The 16,304-nt window shown below is 41.4% G+C and overlaps 2 protein-coding genes across 6 annotated transcripts; both read left to right on the plus strand.

Annotated features, from left to right (window-relative positions):
• Positions 1–682: 682 nt before the first annotated feature.
• slc25a33 (solute carrier family 25 member 33) lies at positions 683–8,047 on the plus strand. 2 transcript variants are annotated; one of them, XM_040153072.1, is made up of 7 exons: positions 683–909; positions 2,879–3,052; positions 4,501–4,578; positions 5,473–5,573; positions 5,907–5,973; positions 6,774–7,054; positions 7,161–8,047. In XM_040153072.1, the coding sequence occupies exons 1-7, from the start codon at positions 869–871 to the stop codon at positions 7,358–7,360; spliced, it is 942 nt and encodes a 313-aa protein (XP_040009006.1). In that variant the 5' UTR covers positions 683–868; the 3' UTR covers positions 7,361–8,047. The 2 variants fall into 2 exon arrangements, with proteins under 2 accessions (XP_040009006.1, XP_040009005.1); XM_040153071.1 differs by lacking the exon at positions 683–909 and adding an exon at positions 919–2,167.
• Positions 8,048–10,267: 2,220 nt separating this feature from the next.
• On the plus strand, positions 10,268–16,296 carry si:ch211-150o23.3. 4 transcript variants are annotated; one of them, XR_005709382.1, is made up of 9 exons: positions 10,268–10,818; positions 11,593–11,631; positions 11,717–12,025; positions 13,129–13,437; positions 14,129–14,443; positions 14,669–14,818; positions 14,927–14,999; positions 15,248–15,298; positions 15,630–16,296. XR_005709382.1 is itself a non-coding variant. In XM_040152707.1 (8 exons), the coding sequence occupies exons 1-7, from the start codon at positions 10,788–10,790 to the stop codon at positions 14,968–14,970; spliced, it is 1,197 nt and encodes a 398-aa protein (XP_040008641.1). In that variant the 5' UTR covers positions 10,268–10,787; the 3' UTR covers positions 14,971–14,999; positions 15,627–16,296. The 4 variants fall into 4 exon arrangements, 3 of the variants coding, with proteins under 3 accessions (XP_040008641.1, XP_040008640.1, XP_040008642.1); XM_040152707.1 differs by lacking the exon at positions 15,248–15,298 and having other exon boundaries at positions 15,627–16,296; XM_040152706.1 differs by lacking the exon at positions 15,248–15,298.
• The last annotated feature ends 8 nt before the right edge of the window (positions 16,297–16,304 follow it).

The raw sequence follows: 16,304 nt of genomic DNA on the forward strand, positions 1-16,304 counted from the left end.
TGATTATCAAAGGAAATAATGTCAGAGGTTCTGATAATGAAAATAATTGTTGGTTGCAGCCTTATAGTACTTCTGCGATGAAAAAATACTACATGGCCCACTGCAAGTTTTTTTGTGTATTAACTACTTGACACAGACAAAAATTGAAGCCTATTGATAAAACACAACTTTGCAACACATTGTACTAAAACAATCTGCTCGTAAAGCTAGATTTTGACACAGGGTCCCTCTACAAGACAAAAATGTAGAATGGGGAAACGGGGAGAGTGAATTTCTAGAAATTTCTAACAAATTCAGGATTATTCAGATTATGTAGACGAGAATGAGATGGAGTACACCACGGAATTTTTTTTTTTTGGGGGGGGGGGTCCATTGAGTTTGGGTTGCCTGGTTGGCAATCCAGCCTTGACATTATGCACACAACAAAGTTACACTTTAAATCGTGGGCTGTGCGATAAAGTCTTACCGGACATAACAATTAAGTCTCTAACTTTGTACTGAAAACGGTGAAGGTCAGGGGGGACTCGGCAGTTCGAAACGTTGTTTTTTTGGGAGCTCTCTTTGCTGTCGGGTACAGTTGGGTAACAACTTGAGAGATGGCCAAAGACGCAAGGTGTCGAGCACATGTGCCTACGTCACGGACAACACCCCCGCCCGGCCCACTTGACGTCACATCAAGCTCTTCAGGCCACCGCGCTGCTCCGCCCCGCGCTGTCAGCTCCGACGATAGACACGGATTACCGGACCGCCGCGCACCGGGAGCACAGCGCCGTCGCCCTGTTCTTTCGCTGGTGCAAGATTTTAACAGAAGTATAATAAGAGTTATGGTGGCTCTTTTTTGAAAAACAAAAAAGAGAGAGAGAGAGAGATGGCACAGAAAGACACGCTGCTACATCTCTTCGCCGGGGGGTAAGTCACGTTAACGACACTGCTTCATACTGGAGTAAAGTTATTAATAACTCAGCGGTTAATGTACCATGAAGAGGTAACTTGAGTTTAGGCTATGTAGTCTTGTCCCTGAAATCCTGTGTGAAACTGAGAATTCACTCTGTAATTTATAGGTTTCGGAGCCACCAGCGCGCATGCTAAAGTACATAAAGGCGAGCTAGCTCGTGTTAGCATAGCACGACGTTTGTGCTGTACTTAGACGTGTGTCTTTCAACCCGTTCTTCACCAGTGGACAAATTTATCATGTAAAATTATTTTTTTACATGTTAAACTAGTAACATAGCTAACATTGTTCGAGACAATGAACCACCCGGCGGCACCTTTTATTTCCATGGATCAGCTGAGTTTTGTTACATCAGTACGGAAGTTTGCTAAAGCCTCATAGCTAACGTCAGCTAGCAAGATATATCACAGTCAGCCCCTTGTCTCTGTTCATTCGTGTTCATTCAACAGCCAGACGTTTTAGATAATTAGGTGAAAGCTAAGGCTGTAATGTGTAACTCAAGACCACGAGTTAGCGGTTAGCTAAATCTACCGTCGCCGTTATGGCTGGACGTGGCGAAATCACTTTTCATATACAGTCTATGCGCAGTCACTGGAGTAGTTAGCCTTTAGCCATTATGTCGCCCGGCGTTACATAACAGTTCGCTAACAACCAGCTCCACGTACCACCAACAGCTCATCACCAACTAGCCGACGAATGCTATTTGTAAACCCCGAATAATGCAGTGAAGGACTGTGCTATAACGACGAGTCGGATGGCGTCCGGTGGACGTTAAGGACACATTCAAAGAGCACCGGCTCGTTAAAAATGACGCCATTTTACCCTTGAAATGTTATGACGAAACCAGTTTCAGTTTTGCAAGCGAAATGTGTGATTTGAACGTGTGATTGTTAAAACGCAAAATCAAATCTATAATAATGTGATGGGAGTGTTGACCACGTTGTTTTCACTGTAGCCGGCTGAACACATCATAGGCAGTACATGCAGACTGTCGAACCTATGGAGGGAAATGTGTGTGTTAAACTCTGGAGTAAACAATTACTTAGAAAACCAGTTGAACTTGAATGAAAGCCTTTGGTCTACTTCCAAAGTACAACACCAACAATGGAGTTTTACACACATGCTTGTTTTTTTTCCCAGCGGGTCCTCACATGGACCCTTTCCCCAGGGTATCTTATCTTTGTGGTCAGTGGTCATAGCAACAACAACTCCAAGGTGCATTATTTCAACATGGTTAATTGTGTTTCTCAGATTAAGTTCTGCTATGTGGAAAATTTACTCCAGAGTGTCATTTCTTCTCTGTATAATTTTTAACAATCAGACAGTGGTGGATAGATAGCTGAATGATTAGGGAATGGACGATTAGGTCGGGTGTTACTTGCTAAGATGTTTGACTCTGTCCTTCAGACGCGACACAGTACAGAGGCTTAGTCTAATCTGTTCCAGACTTGTAAGCTTGTCACTGACATGGTTATAGACACAGTTAGAAAAGATGTACCAGTGAGACATGTAACTGAACGAATTAATTTTTTGCGCTGAAATTGGAAAAGTGCTATCTAAAATCAGTCTTTCCACAGGCAAACAAGTCTTTCCAAATACAATCGGAACATCTCAGCCAGAAAACACTGTGCATCAGATGTGTTGGGTTAACTCAGATTATTTCCACTGCAGAGCAAGACACTGGTCTTTGACCAGAATTGTTCATTGCACTTGGCCAGTGGCTCCTCAGCTGCGTTATGTTTGGGGAAAAAAATGTTTCCTCAGTCGTGGCTCAATGAGTCACACTATTCTAAGCAGGTTAACCATTCTATTCTAATATCAAAATATACATGTATTGTCCAGTGGGACATTACCTACTTTGTTGGTGAGATTTTAGCATCCTTCCCCAAGGCCCATAATCCTACTTTTTCTGCTATCAATTTGCAGGTGTAGTGGTACAGTGGGAGCCATCGTGACCTGCCCCCTGGAGGTATTGAAGACACGGTTGCAGTCCTCTGGCTTCACCCTCAGGCCTGTCTTCCAGGTCCAGCTGGGGACCCTAAGCGGTACTGGGGTTATACGACCGGGGACTGTTACACCTGGGCTGCTACAGGTTTTACGGTAAGATGTCTGTTTGTGGCGGTGTTAGGCAAATGGTGATGCAGCATGCCGTGTGGGTTGTCCCTTTAGGCGTTTGTATTTTTCTAACTGAAAAGAAAGGGACAAATTGTTTCCCCCTCACAGGACTACCGTGTAGGGACATGCATAATTATTAGCTGCTGACTTTTGCAGTTGCATCATGACATCCTATTGAGTTTAACCCTGTGAAGACCTCCGTGTTTTGGCATGTCTGACACGATGATGCGACTGATTTGTCAAAAATAACCGTGTTTGTGTTTTGGTTAGCTGTATAAAGTTCTGTGCAGGTCTTGTGATTTAGTCTGTGGAGCTACTTCAGAGAGCCTGTCATTTGCTTCACGCTTTTCATAGTCTTAAGGTCTCCAATCCTTTCCCACAAAAGGTGGGGATTCGGCACACAGTATCCTGCTCGTATTTAGTGTCCTTAACCAGGTGTTTGGTGCGACACAAAACACGCTTTCCCAGCAGGCCTTAAGATGCGCCCATAACAAGAGGTTTTTGTGATGTCCATGAGAGTAACCCTTTTATGAGTCTGCATAGGTTGGGGAAGATTAGAAGCAGCCCCAGTGGGCCAAGAGGAAAGAGGGAGGGTTTTATCCAGGGTGCTGTGTCGGTTTTATATTACACTCAGAGGACTGAGGCCACAGACTGAACCAGTCTGGTCTGGCGTCTGCTCTAGCTGAGGCTGTAAAAGCTGCATTCGCTTAAAGACAAGTTTTTGTCTTTGGAGAACAAAAAATTCCTCGTCAGTTCAGGTTTTATGCTAGTTTTTCAACTAACTTTTGCTGATACAAATTGAATTTCAGAGCTGTTAAGAGGGTTGTCTTTGCATTTACAGTTTTATGTTTGTGTAAAATGCGCAAGAAATTAATTAAGGACCTTTTAAACCCTTTCTCCAGTCATGGAAACCTTGTGATTGGACACTAATTTGAACTGAAAAGAGGTCATTGTTCATCATTTTTTGAAAAGGTGCTGGGTATCAGTGAGAGAGAAGTAGAATGCGTGAGCACGGCTTGACAGACGAGGTGTGCGTTACAAAAACCAGCAGAAATTGAAGTTGTAACCACCCCTTTGCTTGGCCCCAGGCAGACCCACCTGTCATCCGGAGAATGAAGGTCACTGCCTACGAAGAGTTAAAAACTCTGTGGGGAAGTGGCTGACGTGACGAGCCGAGCGCTGCAGAGGGGACTGGGTTCAGTTTAGTAACTTATGCAAAACCAGCTCAAGTGAAAAGGACTGGCATAACACTTTGGATGATTGCAGGAGGGAGCTATCATACTCATACTCTTAATAGAGCCTGGGATAATCCTACTGACATTTGCTGTAACAAATGTAGAGACAGTTTCATATGTATGATGGTGTGTATGAATAAAATTCTGTCAATTACTACATTGTATTTGATGGTTTATGGCTCTTTGCTTTTATTTTAGATCCATTCTTGAAAAAGAGGGACCAAGATCACTTTTCCGTGGTCTGGGGCCAAACCTTGTTGGTGTGGCCCCCTCAAGGTACAGTGGAAACAGTGTCTGCACAACACATTTTCGAATGTGAAATACATCAGGGTTGTCCATCTCCACCACCACCCTTACTGCGTTAATGATACCTGCGTATTACAATACAAGTTAACGCTAAAATACAATGAAGTGTTGTTTTATTCAGAATCAGTAAACAAAGCAGAGGCAAAGAAGGCCACGAAGTGAAGCAACAGTGATTTCTCAGCAGAGTCTTGTTTCTGTGTATCAGGAAACCTTAGGATGTATTATACCACGGCTGCTAACAAACGAAAACAAAGAAAGGAGGAAGCTGTGTTTATATTTTTCTCTGAAATGGCTGAAAACATTAACTGGCTTTACAAAGAGTAAGGTATTGCCCTTTTTGCTCATGGTTGATGATGTGGGAAGTAAACTTCCTTACAACCCTAATATAGCCGTAAAATTAATATCCCTATTATCTGTCACAAAATGTTGATCAGACTTTGAGACACTTTTGAACTGAAAATGGTTGTGAGTTACCTATACTTTGCCCCTGGTTAATGAGTAGCCACAGCATGAGCCTTTGCTCAGTAATTGCACTGTCCTTCTGTTCCACTGGCCAGCTTGGACAGGCTTACATTCAGAGCAGCTCTGTGGGTATCTGTGGTGCCCAGTGCTTATTCAGCCCATTCTGGTGCAGTGACAGTTTGTTCCAGAAACCAAGCAGAGAGCAGGCACCGGGAAACAGACTGCTCTGGATACACTTTGTTAAAGGCTCATACTAGCCCAAATGGAATCATTTACATAATTGCACAGCTGTCATAAAACCACATTCATATATTCAGAGTGCATTCATATTTAAGCACTGCGTGTTAATCATTACAGCTGCTTCTGTGTAGAGTTCTTACCAGGTTGTTCTCTGTGTTGCAGAGCCATTTACTTTGCTGCTTACTCGAAATCTAAAGAAATGTTCAATGGGCTGTTCGTCCCTAATAGTGGATTGGTGCACATGTCCTCTGCTGGTGTTGCAGGTGAGCAGTTTGCATGTTCCGTTTGTTACATGAAATAACACTGTTCCAATGCGAGCCTTTCTCAGGCCTCTAAAATGAACATTATTGGCTCCAGAAAAGGCTCTTTTTACTGCATGGCAAGTATATCTGACTGCAGTGTAATTGCAGTATATTTTGCAGATGTTTATGCTATTGCATAAACATGTTCATCCTGTAATTTCCCTCAGTGAGTTCAACAACAACAAATGATTTTTTTGTCTTCACAACTTTTGTAAGAGTTACACCGGGGGGGATGATAATCTCATTACGCTGTTGAGTAAAACTGTACATTCTTATTTTGTCCCTTGTCCACAGCTTTCGTTACTAACTCTCTGATGAACCCCATCTGGATGGTCAAGACCAGGATGCAGCTGGAAAAAAAGTGTGTACACTCTCTATTTCACCTACCCTGTGTATGTATGCATCTTTTTAGATCTAGGCAGACTGTAGTGTAAAACAATCAGACTCGTTTTAGGAACTTCGCGAGCGCGAAGGTATTTCACGTGACTTTTCACAGAAACCTTTAACAGATCCCGCCTTCACTGCTCTGTCCTTGGGTTACGCAGTGTATGACACTGAGCGTGTGACCTGGCGCCATAAATACACACTGCTGACGCACTGTCCTGCGTCCAGAAGAAGAGTCTATATTTACATTATCGAGTACAGGGCAGTAGTATCATGTGAGGTCACAGGAACAACTCTGTCCACTCTGTCTTTAAAGAACACATGTCCTGCAACATAAAATGGTGGATTCATGAATGAAGGAGCGAAATGGGTTGATTTTTAAACAAAATTCAGCTAGGGTTAGACTAGTTACTCGTTCAACCAAATAAGGAAACTGTAAGATGTTATATGCTTCCCCTTAAAGGGTTGACTTAGATCACAAACAGAAAATTAACAGCTTCCAGTTTTTATATAATTTATAAAGTAAAAAATACTACACTTGTGAAAACGGCTTGCTTTTTGTAAAATTTATATTAGGTATAGAGCTGTTTGTCTGACTTGTTGGACCCTGGTACCTCATGATGGGCATTCAGTATTTTTGGCATTTTGTAGACTATATGATTAATTGACAACTACTAAGGATATATGATCCGCAATAGTTAAAATTGTTTTTTAGTTGTAGCCCTTCTCATAATGTGATTTTTGGCCCTAATGAGCCTGACCTGTCTGATCTTTCAGAGCCAGAGGAGAGAAAAAGATGAATGCACTGCAGTGTGCTCGCTATGTTTACAAAACGGAAGGAATCCGGGGCTTCTACCGAGGCCTGACGGCATCTTATGCCGGCATCTCGGAGACCATGATCTGCTTCCTCATCTACGAGACACTAAAGAAACACCTCGCCAAGCGCCAGTTTGCCTCCCCGAATAGTGAAAAGGAGAAAGGAGCATCAGACTTCCTGGGTTTGATGATGGCAGCAGCTTTTTCAAAGGGTTGTGCGTCCTGCATCGCCTACCCACATGGTAAACACTTGCATCCATAGTTTTTCTTGTGCAACAACCTAAATGTCAGGGAGATTTATGTATAATTACTTAAATTACTAATACTGTTTCGTGTTTGTCTCCACAGAGGTCATACGGACAAGACTGCGTGAGGAAGGCAGCAAGTACAAGTATTTCTTCCAGACAGGGAGGTTAATAGCGGTGGAGGAAGGCTATGCAGCTTTTTATAGAGGACTCATTCCACAGCTAATTAGACAAATCCCTAATACAGCCATCGTCCTCTCCACTTATGAACTCATTGTCCATCTGCTGGGAGACCCCAAGTGAAGACATGTTTAAAAGTTGGCGTTTTTCTGACAATGGGTGCCTCACAAAACGCAAGACACACTGGGCAAGAGACTTTGAAAATGCAGCACATACTGTACATATTTTGATGTGGTGCTACAGAGACTTTTATGGTGGAACTGAAGCAGATTGTACTGTTATCCAAAGAGCTAAACAAATTATTTTATTGAAAGCTTGTCGTTAGGAGTTTATCAACATAATTCAAGACGTTGTGGTTCTTATTGAAACTCCAGACCTGTGAATAAGTCATCTTCTGAGAGGACTAGTGTTAAGTTAACTAAGTTATTTTATGTTTTGTTATTTTATGACAGTGTTTGTTTCCTTTTATCAGTGGTAAATGTACCATCACAGATGATTGTGCTAGTCAACTCATTTAGTTGACAAAGGGAAGTTATCCAGACGAAGGGTAAGTAATAGTGCGGTTCCTTGCAGTGTAATGACCACAGACCATTTTGAGATTTTTGTTTCACAAGAACAATGTGCTGGTTCTAAAGTTGGAATTACAGAGAAATGTATCATATTTTTCATTAATATATATTCATACACACATATATACATATATAGGCTTACATGTGTTTTTCTTTGTGAAAAAGAGTCATCTTTTACACTATAATGAGAACTCGGATGCTTTTTTTGACCAGTGGCTCAATAAACTGCATCAAGAAACTACATCAGTTTGTTGTTGACCCTAATACAGACATAAAAATTCAGAAATTAGCCTCTAGTTCTTAGCAAGCACAAGAGTAAAGCAGGGTTGTTGCGCTTTCAATATGGCTTGATAACTGATAAATCAGAACATGTTCGGGAGTAGTTGGCTGGCCCTTTTCTGAAATCCAAATATTCTGATTAATTAGTTTAATTAAGACCTTGTGCCCGGTGGCAGCATCAAGATTTGGCTAAAAATGCATACAGTATTTTTGAATTTTATTTATTTTACAAGTACAAAACCGATGAAGAAAATATAAAAGTACATGTGAGGGTGTGGTGGAAACCTGTAATGTGTTACATTAAAACCAAATACAAAAGATAAAATACAGCAAAATATAGGAGGAAAGGTTCTCCTTTGCTCGCTACTTGTTTGTTTGCTGAGAATGTGTTACTACTTTCCTGTAATGCCTACTTATCTAACCTAGAGTCGCACACATCTGTTAACAAGTCATCCACTGTCTCCACATATGCCTATAAAAAGTATTCAGCCTCTTGGACTTTTTCATGCTTTACTGTTTTACAACAAGTTAAAGTTTTATGACCCTAATCAACATAAAGGATTAATGAAAAGTGACATAAATCAAATACAAATAGTACCAATATAAAATCTAGATCCCGCCTTTTAAGAGCAATTACAGCCATGAGTTTTTTGTGGATAATACATCCATATCAGCTTTGCAAATTTCAACGCTGCTCCGGGGACCACGGATGGGCAGGTTTCAAGTCCTATTACAATTTCTGGACTGGATTGAGGTCTAGGCTCTGATTTGGCCCTTTTCAGTGCTCTTAACATTGTTGTTTTGGAGCTATTCCTGGAGCTTTGGCATTATCTTTTGAGGTTATGTCCCATGTGGAAATTAAATCTCCCAAGCTGCAGCTCTTTTTCAGACACATGCCTTCCAGGACGTGAGCCCAAATGAAGTAATGATGTGAGGCACTTAAAATGTAAATGCATTTGGTCATAATACATAATGTATAGTAATAAATATAATAATATATTAATAATGCAAGGAAGAGAAGGAAAGCCACAGAAAAGTCAAGTAATCTATGACAAGAAAATGATGTGCAATGGAAAGTATGCCTTATGACATTTATTGCATAAGCCACTTGATGTTTGAAACCAACTGACCACTCAGACATGAATCAGCAAAAAAGTCCTCTTCCTGCTGTGGTTTTGGTAGATACATACACATTGTCCTCCTAATCAGGAAAAACACGCTCATGACCAAAGGTTTTAAGTGGGAGGATTGCAGCAGGAGTTGTCACGAGGAGCAAGGCGAAATGTGTTGGTGTTAAATTTCTACATGGACATGTCTATGATAAATTGTCCGTTAGTCCTATCCTCTGTGAAATGTATGAAGGATATCACTCTCTTGTACGATCAGTGAATGTAATCAGGTCTTTATGACCCTGATTAAAATTAAAAACAATATTCTATGCCATAGGGAAAGCAACTCTGTTCACATAGACCTAAATGAAGCATAAATATAAACAGAGTAATTAATTGCATTATTAATTATATTGCAAAAGACATACAGGAAGTGTACAGGAAGAACAATTACACTTACCAGTAATGCTTTCAATGTAGATATGGGCATGTCAGTATTGTAATAAAAAAGAATTTTAAAAGGTCAGCCTATCCTCTAATGGCTTATATTTGATCTTTGAAGTAAATGATTTATTAACCAATAATAAAGCCATTAGATACAACTTATAAACCCTTTGTAAAGGCTGACTTATAAGAAGTGGTATTCTATACAGTTTTACTGTGGTGGAATACTAATTGGCTTCAGATTTGCTGTGTGGTCATTTTATTAAAAAACATTAAGGGGGAAAAGAAGAAATAATTCAAGACAGTCTGAAGTTTGAGTAAAATAATTTAATATTACTTAGCAGAAACAATGGCTGGCTTACAAACCGAGCAAAACCAGCAACTATTAATTTTGTTATCAATACATCTGAAAATTATTGTCTTTAATTATCGGTTGATTTTTCAACGTATGAATGACAAATATAGTGGAGAATGCCCATCATTATTTCCTGTCCAAGTTTACATATTCAAATAGTTTGTTTTTTTCCCCCCTGACCAACTGTCAAAAAACCCGAAAACTGAGAAACTCCTTCCGCCACTGTATAATTTTAAGGTGTTTACATTGACTTTGTAGGGCCGCAGGACTTCTTGCTACGCCCCTGTGCAGAGTCCTGACCCTCCATGAAGCGGAGCCTAACGGGTTTAAAATTCTAAATGCTGCGGCGGTGTAGTGACCTCTGTCTGCTGCAGGGAGAAGGGCCCAGCACCGGGATAAACTCTCAAGAGTGTTCACTCGAGTACGGCGGCCTGACGGCATGTAGCTCACCTAGCATTTTCCCGGCAGTCTGATGCAGACGTGTTGTTGTGAAAGCCACCAGCACCCCCACTTGATTTCGAAAGAGGGAAAATACTTATTTTTTGGCGGTTCATCAGCACTGCTCGGGCTACGGGCAACGTCTTGAACCAACTTACACCCGCGCCGTTAGGTATCAGTTGGTCAAAGTTGCCCAGCCGTTAGCTCTTAGTTCAGTTAGCCAAATCCAAGCCTTTCCAGCACAGAAGCCAGCTCATGTCTTGTGCGGCCGCTATCTTTGAACGGCTATCAACACCATCACCGGGACAACGGGCATCCTTCCCCCCCGGCCGGCTGATGGAAGGGTGAGGGGAACGATGCTGAGATTCCTCCACATCCTTCTAACGGGTGAGCTAAAGCAGCTAATAGCGGTTAACTAAGTTGGTTTGCCTGCTAGCTAGGTCTAGGGCAAGACCGGCTATGTAGTTTATGAGATTACGCAATAAGATAACCATAACGTTACTACATTGAATTCACCTTAGAAAAAAAAAAATGCGTTTTCTCGTGTTTGTGACTTCAGAGACGTTATCTTGTAATTATGTCTGAACAATCTTGTATCGCTAATTAACATTACGGGAACCGTTTCTCCTATAGTTAGCTTAATTATGGACCTTTTTGTTACATAAAATTACCACCACTGTTATACAACTTAACATTCAGTTACCAGTTTATTTGGTCCACTTAGCTAAAATTAAAGACGAATGATTCAAGAGCTCGGCAATAAATTCGGCCCTCATGAAGATTAGAAAGGAGCTGATTCAACTGCGTGGTCATTTTTGGAGGCTGAAGTTTGTTAATCTGGGAGGTGTTGTAATATTTAGTTCAGCTTCATTGCTAAGTATGGCTAAATGTGTGCAACGCAATCGCACCACAAATCACAACCACCAAAAGGACCATAACGTTGATTCACACCTCTCTAGATAAGTTTGAACCAAAACTGAACTCAGTGATAAAGGGGGCATTCATTGCAGGATTGTTGCATTAGACTCCATTAGTTTGGCTAGTGTTAAGTGTACCCGGTAGACTGCCAAATTAGTGAAAGTAGCTGGTATTGTCGACATTTCGAATTGATTTGAATTTGTTTTGCCTGATAATAATTCCATGTTTCTAATGTCCTCACAGGCCTGATAGGTGTTATATGGGATGAAGTTAATGCCTTTGGTAAGCCTGGGATTGATTTAAACCTACTGCACCCTTAGCCTTTCCCGCTATTTCTGTCTCTAAGCAATTTTTCTCTGATCCACAGGTGCGGTCAGACTAGCAGATGGGGAGAACAATTGTTCTGGGAGAGTTGAGGTACGGCGCCACAACCAGTGGGGGACGGTTTGCGACCATGGCTGGGACTTCCGGGAGGCTAATGTGGTGTGCCTGGAGCTGGGCTGTGGCTTAGCTGAATCTGCCCTTCATGATGCAGCATTCGGTGCAGGCAGAGGAGAGATCTGGCTGCGGCATGTCCAGTGCACTGGACATGAGTCCAGTTTGACACGCTGTGCTGTTGTCCTCCACAGTAACTCCTACTGCACCCATGAGAATGATGCGGGGGTGAAATGCTCAGGTGAAACTCTAGTCTGATCAAGCTTTTTATCTACCTAGGAGAACCTAGGAGTCAACCCAGGTGGTTGACTGAGTGATTTCTGTTGTTTGATTCATAAAGGCTATGAAACATCCACTTTGGTACATAGATGACGTGGCAGCTGGAGTTTCCGTTGGCTCCATTTAAATCGACACATTAAAATAATCAGCATGAAGGATACTCAAGTATTAACTCTTTAGCTAGTACATGTAAACACTAAATCCTGTGTAGAGTAACCTGAACATTGTAAGTCCCAAACGTAACAATTTAGACAAATACCTGGAATACACAGAAATGTTATGGGACACCGAGCCATGTAAATTTGTTATCCGGCAAGAGCATCCGTAGGTGTTATGGGTCAAATTTGGCCAGCATCTATCTATCCACCTGCCCACTGATCCATGCAGTCTACCAGAACTTAAAGCATTAGCAGAAAACACTCTCATAACAGCAACATAAACAGCCTAGACACACACACACACACACACATTGTTCTCTCTAACCATGATCTGTAAATGAACAGCGACTCGTCCTACCACCACAGTGAGACAGGAAATCTCAATTCAAACTCATTCCTGTGTGGTCCCTCTGTGATGGAAAGAGGTACCTAACTTGATTAAGTCAGCAGAATCCCTCTCTATCTTCAAAAAACACTTTTAGACCTACCTCTTTCCAGAATACTTACTAACCTAATATGCTCTCTCTCTCTCTCTTTCTATTTCTCCGTCCTTCTCTATCTATGTTTTTCCCTCTCAAAATTTGTCATAATGGCTTCTCCATGATCTGCTGTGGCTTGGATTGTACGTCGCTTTGGATAAAAGCGTATGCCATATGAATAAATGTTTAAGTACATACCGTATTTGGTATGGTGATAGGTGGACTGGGCAGAGAAATTTGTTTTTTTTTTAGGAACAAGGAAACAACAAAATGCAAAAGTATGATTGTACAATAAGATCATTTGTGTGACTGGAACACCAGGCTAGTATTTGGCGGAGCCTGCATGTAGGCATGGTTATTGATAAACTGAAGAGTATGGTCCCTTGGATCATCCTCACATTTTGTGGTTAACCTGTCTCTGCTGACAGGTACCCTTTTAACACCCACCCTGACTCTGCTGTCACCTCACACTGTGTTCTCACCCGGGGAGGCTGTTCGCTTCAGCTGCAGTGTTCTGCTGGGCCACCACCTCAGTGACTTCCACCTGTACAAGCATGGAGTGTCCACGCCGCTGGTTACACAGAGGGCAGACCAGACCCAGACCAGAGTGGAGCTCACATTGTCTGACATAGAGACTTTCCACCAGGGCAGCTACAGTTGTCGGTACAGGATCATGGGCGGCTTCCCTTCTCAACTGCTCAGCTCACCACCCAGCAACTCCATCAACATCACTGTGGGTGAGTCAAAATCGCGTTGGTTCATGCACAATAACCCTATTGCACCAAACCCCATTACCATGGAACTTTGTTCAGTTGCACAATCTGTATTAGACATTTGATTCTCTGCTCTACTCAACCTAATAGGTTTGCTCAAAATTTGATTTTAATTTCTCTTAAGTCTCTCGAATCAGGTTTGGTTTCCTTTTATTAAATGTCTTTACTCATAAAGCGGAGCACATCAAACATTTTGGTTTTGAGCACGAAAGTTCATTGTTGATCTTCGGTAATAGTATGTATAACAAATAATCTAATCTCAAAAGTCAATTTATTATCTTATCCGAGCTTTCAATTGCATTTCACTGTCTTCTTGAGCCAAAGGTCATGTGATGAGACCTTAGCCAGCTCCATTTGCTGAAGAAGACTTTGAAATGTGGCTGAAATCTCCAGAAAGCTGGTTAAGTGGACCTTTTGAGTTTCTGTTATTTTGTTACACATTTTATTTTCACCGCTACTCTGTATTGACAACGTTGCTTCATTGTAGCTGTATATAATTGTCATTAATTTTGATTCAATTATTTCAGTTCTCCATATTAATAATTGGTATTGGCAAGTACATTTTGCATGTAATGGCAGTCTTCTTTCTTTTTTTTGAGTCTTTTCTGAATTGCCTTGAATAACGTATAGAATTTCTCTTTTCATCTGATCACAGTGGAACTCTTGACTCCCCAACACTGGTACAACACGTCAACGGAGGCCCCGCCTGGTTCCGTCATTAAAGGCCACAGCTTTAACATCACCTGCTCCACCCCGCAGCAGTACCCTGGAGGTTCCTTCCAGCTGCGTCTGATCCGCTCCAACGGCACAGTGCGCCATTCCCTGCCTGCCCTCAGCCCGTCCGTCACTTTCACCTTTCCCAACGCCCAGAGCTCGAATGAGGGCTACTACTACTGCCTGTACCGGGTCCAGCAGGGTGGACGCACCTTTGTCTCCAGAGAAAGCCAGCCCCTGCCTATAGCCATAAAAGGTGAAACTGATAATATTATAGTCTATGGACATATATTATAGCAATAAAGAAAGGTATTGTGTGTGGTGTGTGCTTGGAAATCTTAAGTGGCTAAAAAATTGAATGATATCATAACATCGAAAATGTGACTTAAGTGTTGTTCAGCTTGACGCAATTAGTTGTAGTAGTAGTAGTTGAAATTCCACACCCTGATTGTAACTCACAGATAACTCCTCTGACCCTCAGACCCAGATCCAGTGCTGAGTCCAATGGTGATCAGCTGGCTTGTGTCTGGCCTTACATTTGTTGTAGCTGTCATTGTCATAATCATTGTGGCCAAGGTGCTGTGTAACAAGGAGAAGAAGCCCTCTGAACTGGAGCGAGAGACCAGAACCTGTAAGTTCCTTTTTCTAACATAAGCTTTTGTACTTTAGACAGGGATATGATTTTTTAGAAAGCATCCTGCACGTGTACCCATAGTAACAGTTGTGCTTCTGTTTACAGGTGTGGACAACACTTACGTTGCCTTAACAATTAACAAGCTATGACGGGCTATGCAGGCAACAGATAACTAAAGGTACTGAAGGTCATGATTCTTGCACAAACGGTGCATACAAAAAATGTATTAACCACTGTTGGAAGTTTTCATGTTTTATGGGTTTACAATGAAAAACCACATGGGATTTAATTTTTTTTTTTCCTTGTATCCATCTCCCGACTTGTGCTTTTCAGTTACCTTTTTGTGAGTTGCTTTGGGAATGTTCTTTTGTCTTCATTGTGTAGGTTTTGCTATGATACTAACTCACTAAAACTGGGACCTTCTAGTTCCAGGTGTATTTAAACTCCAAACAACTGAAACCCCTTGACTACACACAGGTAATCTCCATTTAACTAAATGTAAAACCAACTTGATACACCACTTATGATTAAGCCGTGTCCTATTTAGGCAGGATGAATACTTATTTTTATTATTTATTTAAAAATTTCAATTTGATATTAAAGGATCTTTTTTTTCTTTCAAAAAAGCCACATTATATCTGCTTTGATCTAATGTAGTGAAAGAATAAAACATGAAAACGACCGAGCAGGGGTGAATACTTTTTTATAGGTGCTAAAATATTTTACTTTCATTGCCTGTATCCATATGCTTAATTGTTTAAGGGTAGTGAATCAAAGTAGAGCATTTTGTGTTTCTCCTTTCAAGCAGAATCACTAATGAGTGGAAAGTCAGGAGGCTCACAGTGTCCCACATGGACTCCGACGGCAGGGGACATAACACAGAACCAAACAACTTGGTTGCTCATCCAGCACACCTTATGAAAAGGCACAAGCTGGACCAGTTCAGCAGTCTGGATGAGAAATTAAAATAGGCCGTTAACCGACCGTAAAAAGACTTTTCCGCAGTTTTCTTTCATACTAGACTTCAGGCTAGTTTTACTGCAGGGAAACAATGATGGATGATTGGATTTTAAGCATTGAGTTATGGTGAGCTAACAGCCACAGAAGACTGACAGACAGAAGAACCTTTTTTCCAGTCAGTAATTCTTCAGGTTGGACTTCAGATTCACTCAGACTTGGCTACTGCCAGAACCCCAGATGCATGGAGTGGAAAACTGCTACTAAAAGTTAACCTGGGGAAACTGTGACATGGGTTCCTCAGGTCTCTTGTGTACATGCAGTTCAAAAACATTTTGTTTATTACCAGCTAACACTAACGACAGGCTCCACTAGCTTATTATGTACTCGCTTCCACAGATCATGTTTTTGTATTTAAAGTCTAACCCTACTATGCATTTTATGTCATTGACAGCATGTACATTACTGCACTTAGTGTCTAAGTAGAAACTAGAGTTGATTAAAATGTTGCTGTTGAAGCTTCTTG

Source organism: Xiphias gladius, chromosome 18 (genome assembly GCF_016859285.1).
Source record: "Xiphias gladius isolate SHS-SW01 ecotype Sanya breed wild chromosome 18, ASM1685928v1, whole genome shotgun sequence".
NCBI lineage: Eukaryota > Metazoa > Chordata > Actinopteri > Istiophoriformes > Xiphiidae > Xiphias > Xiphias gladius.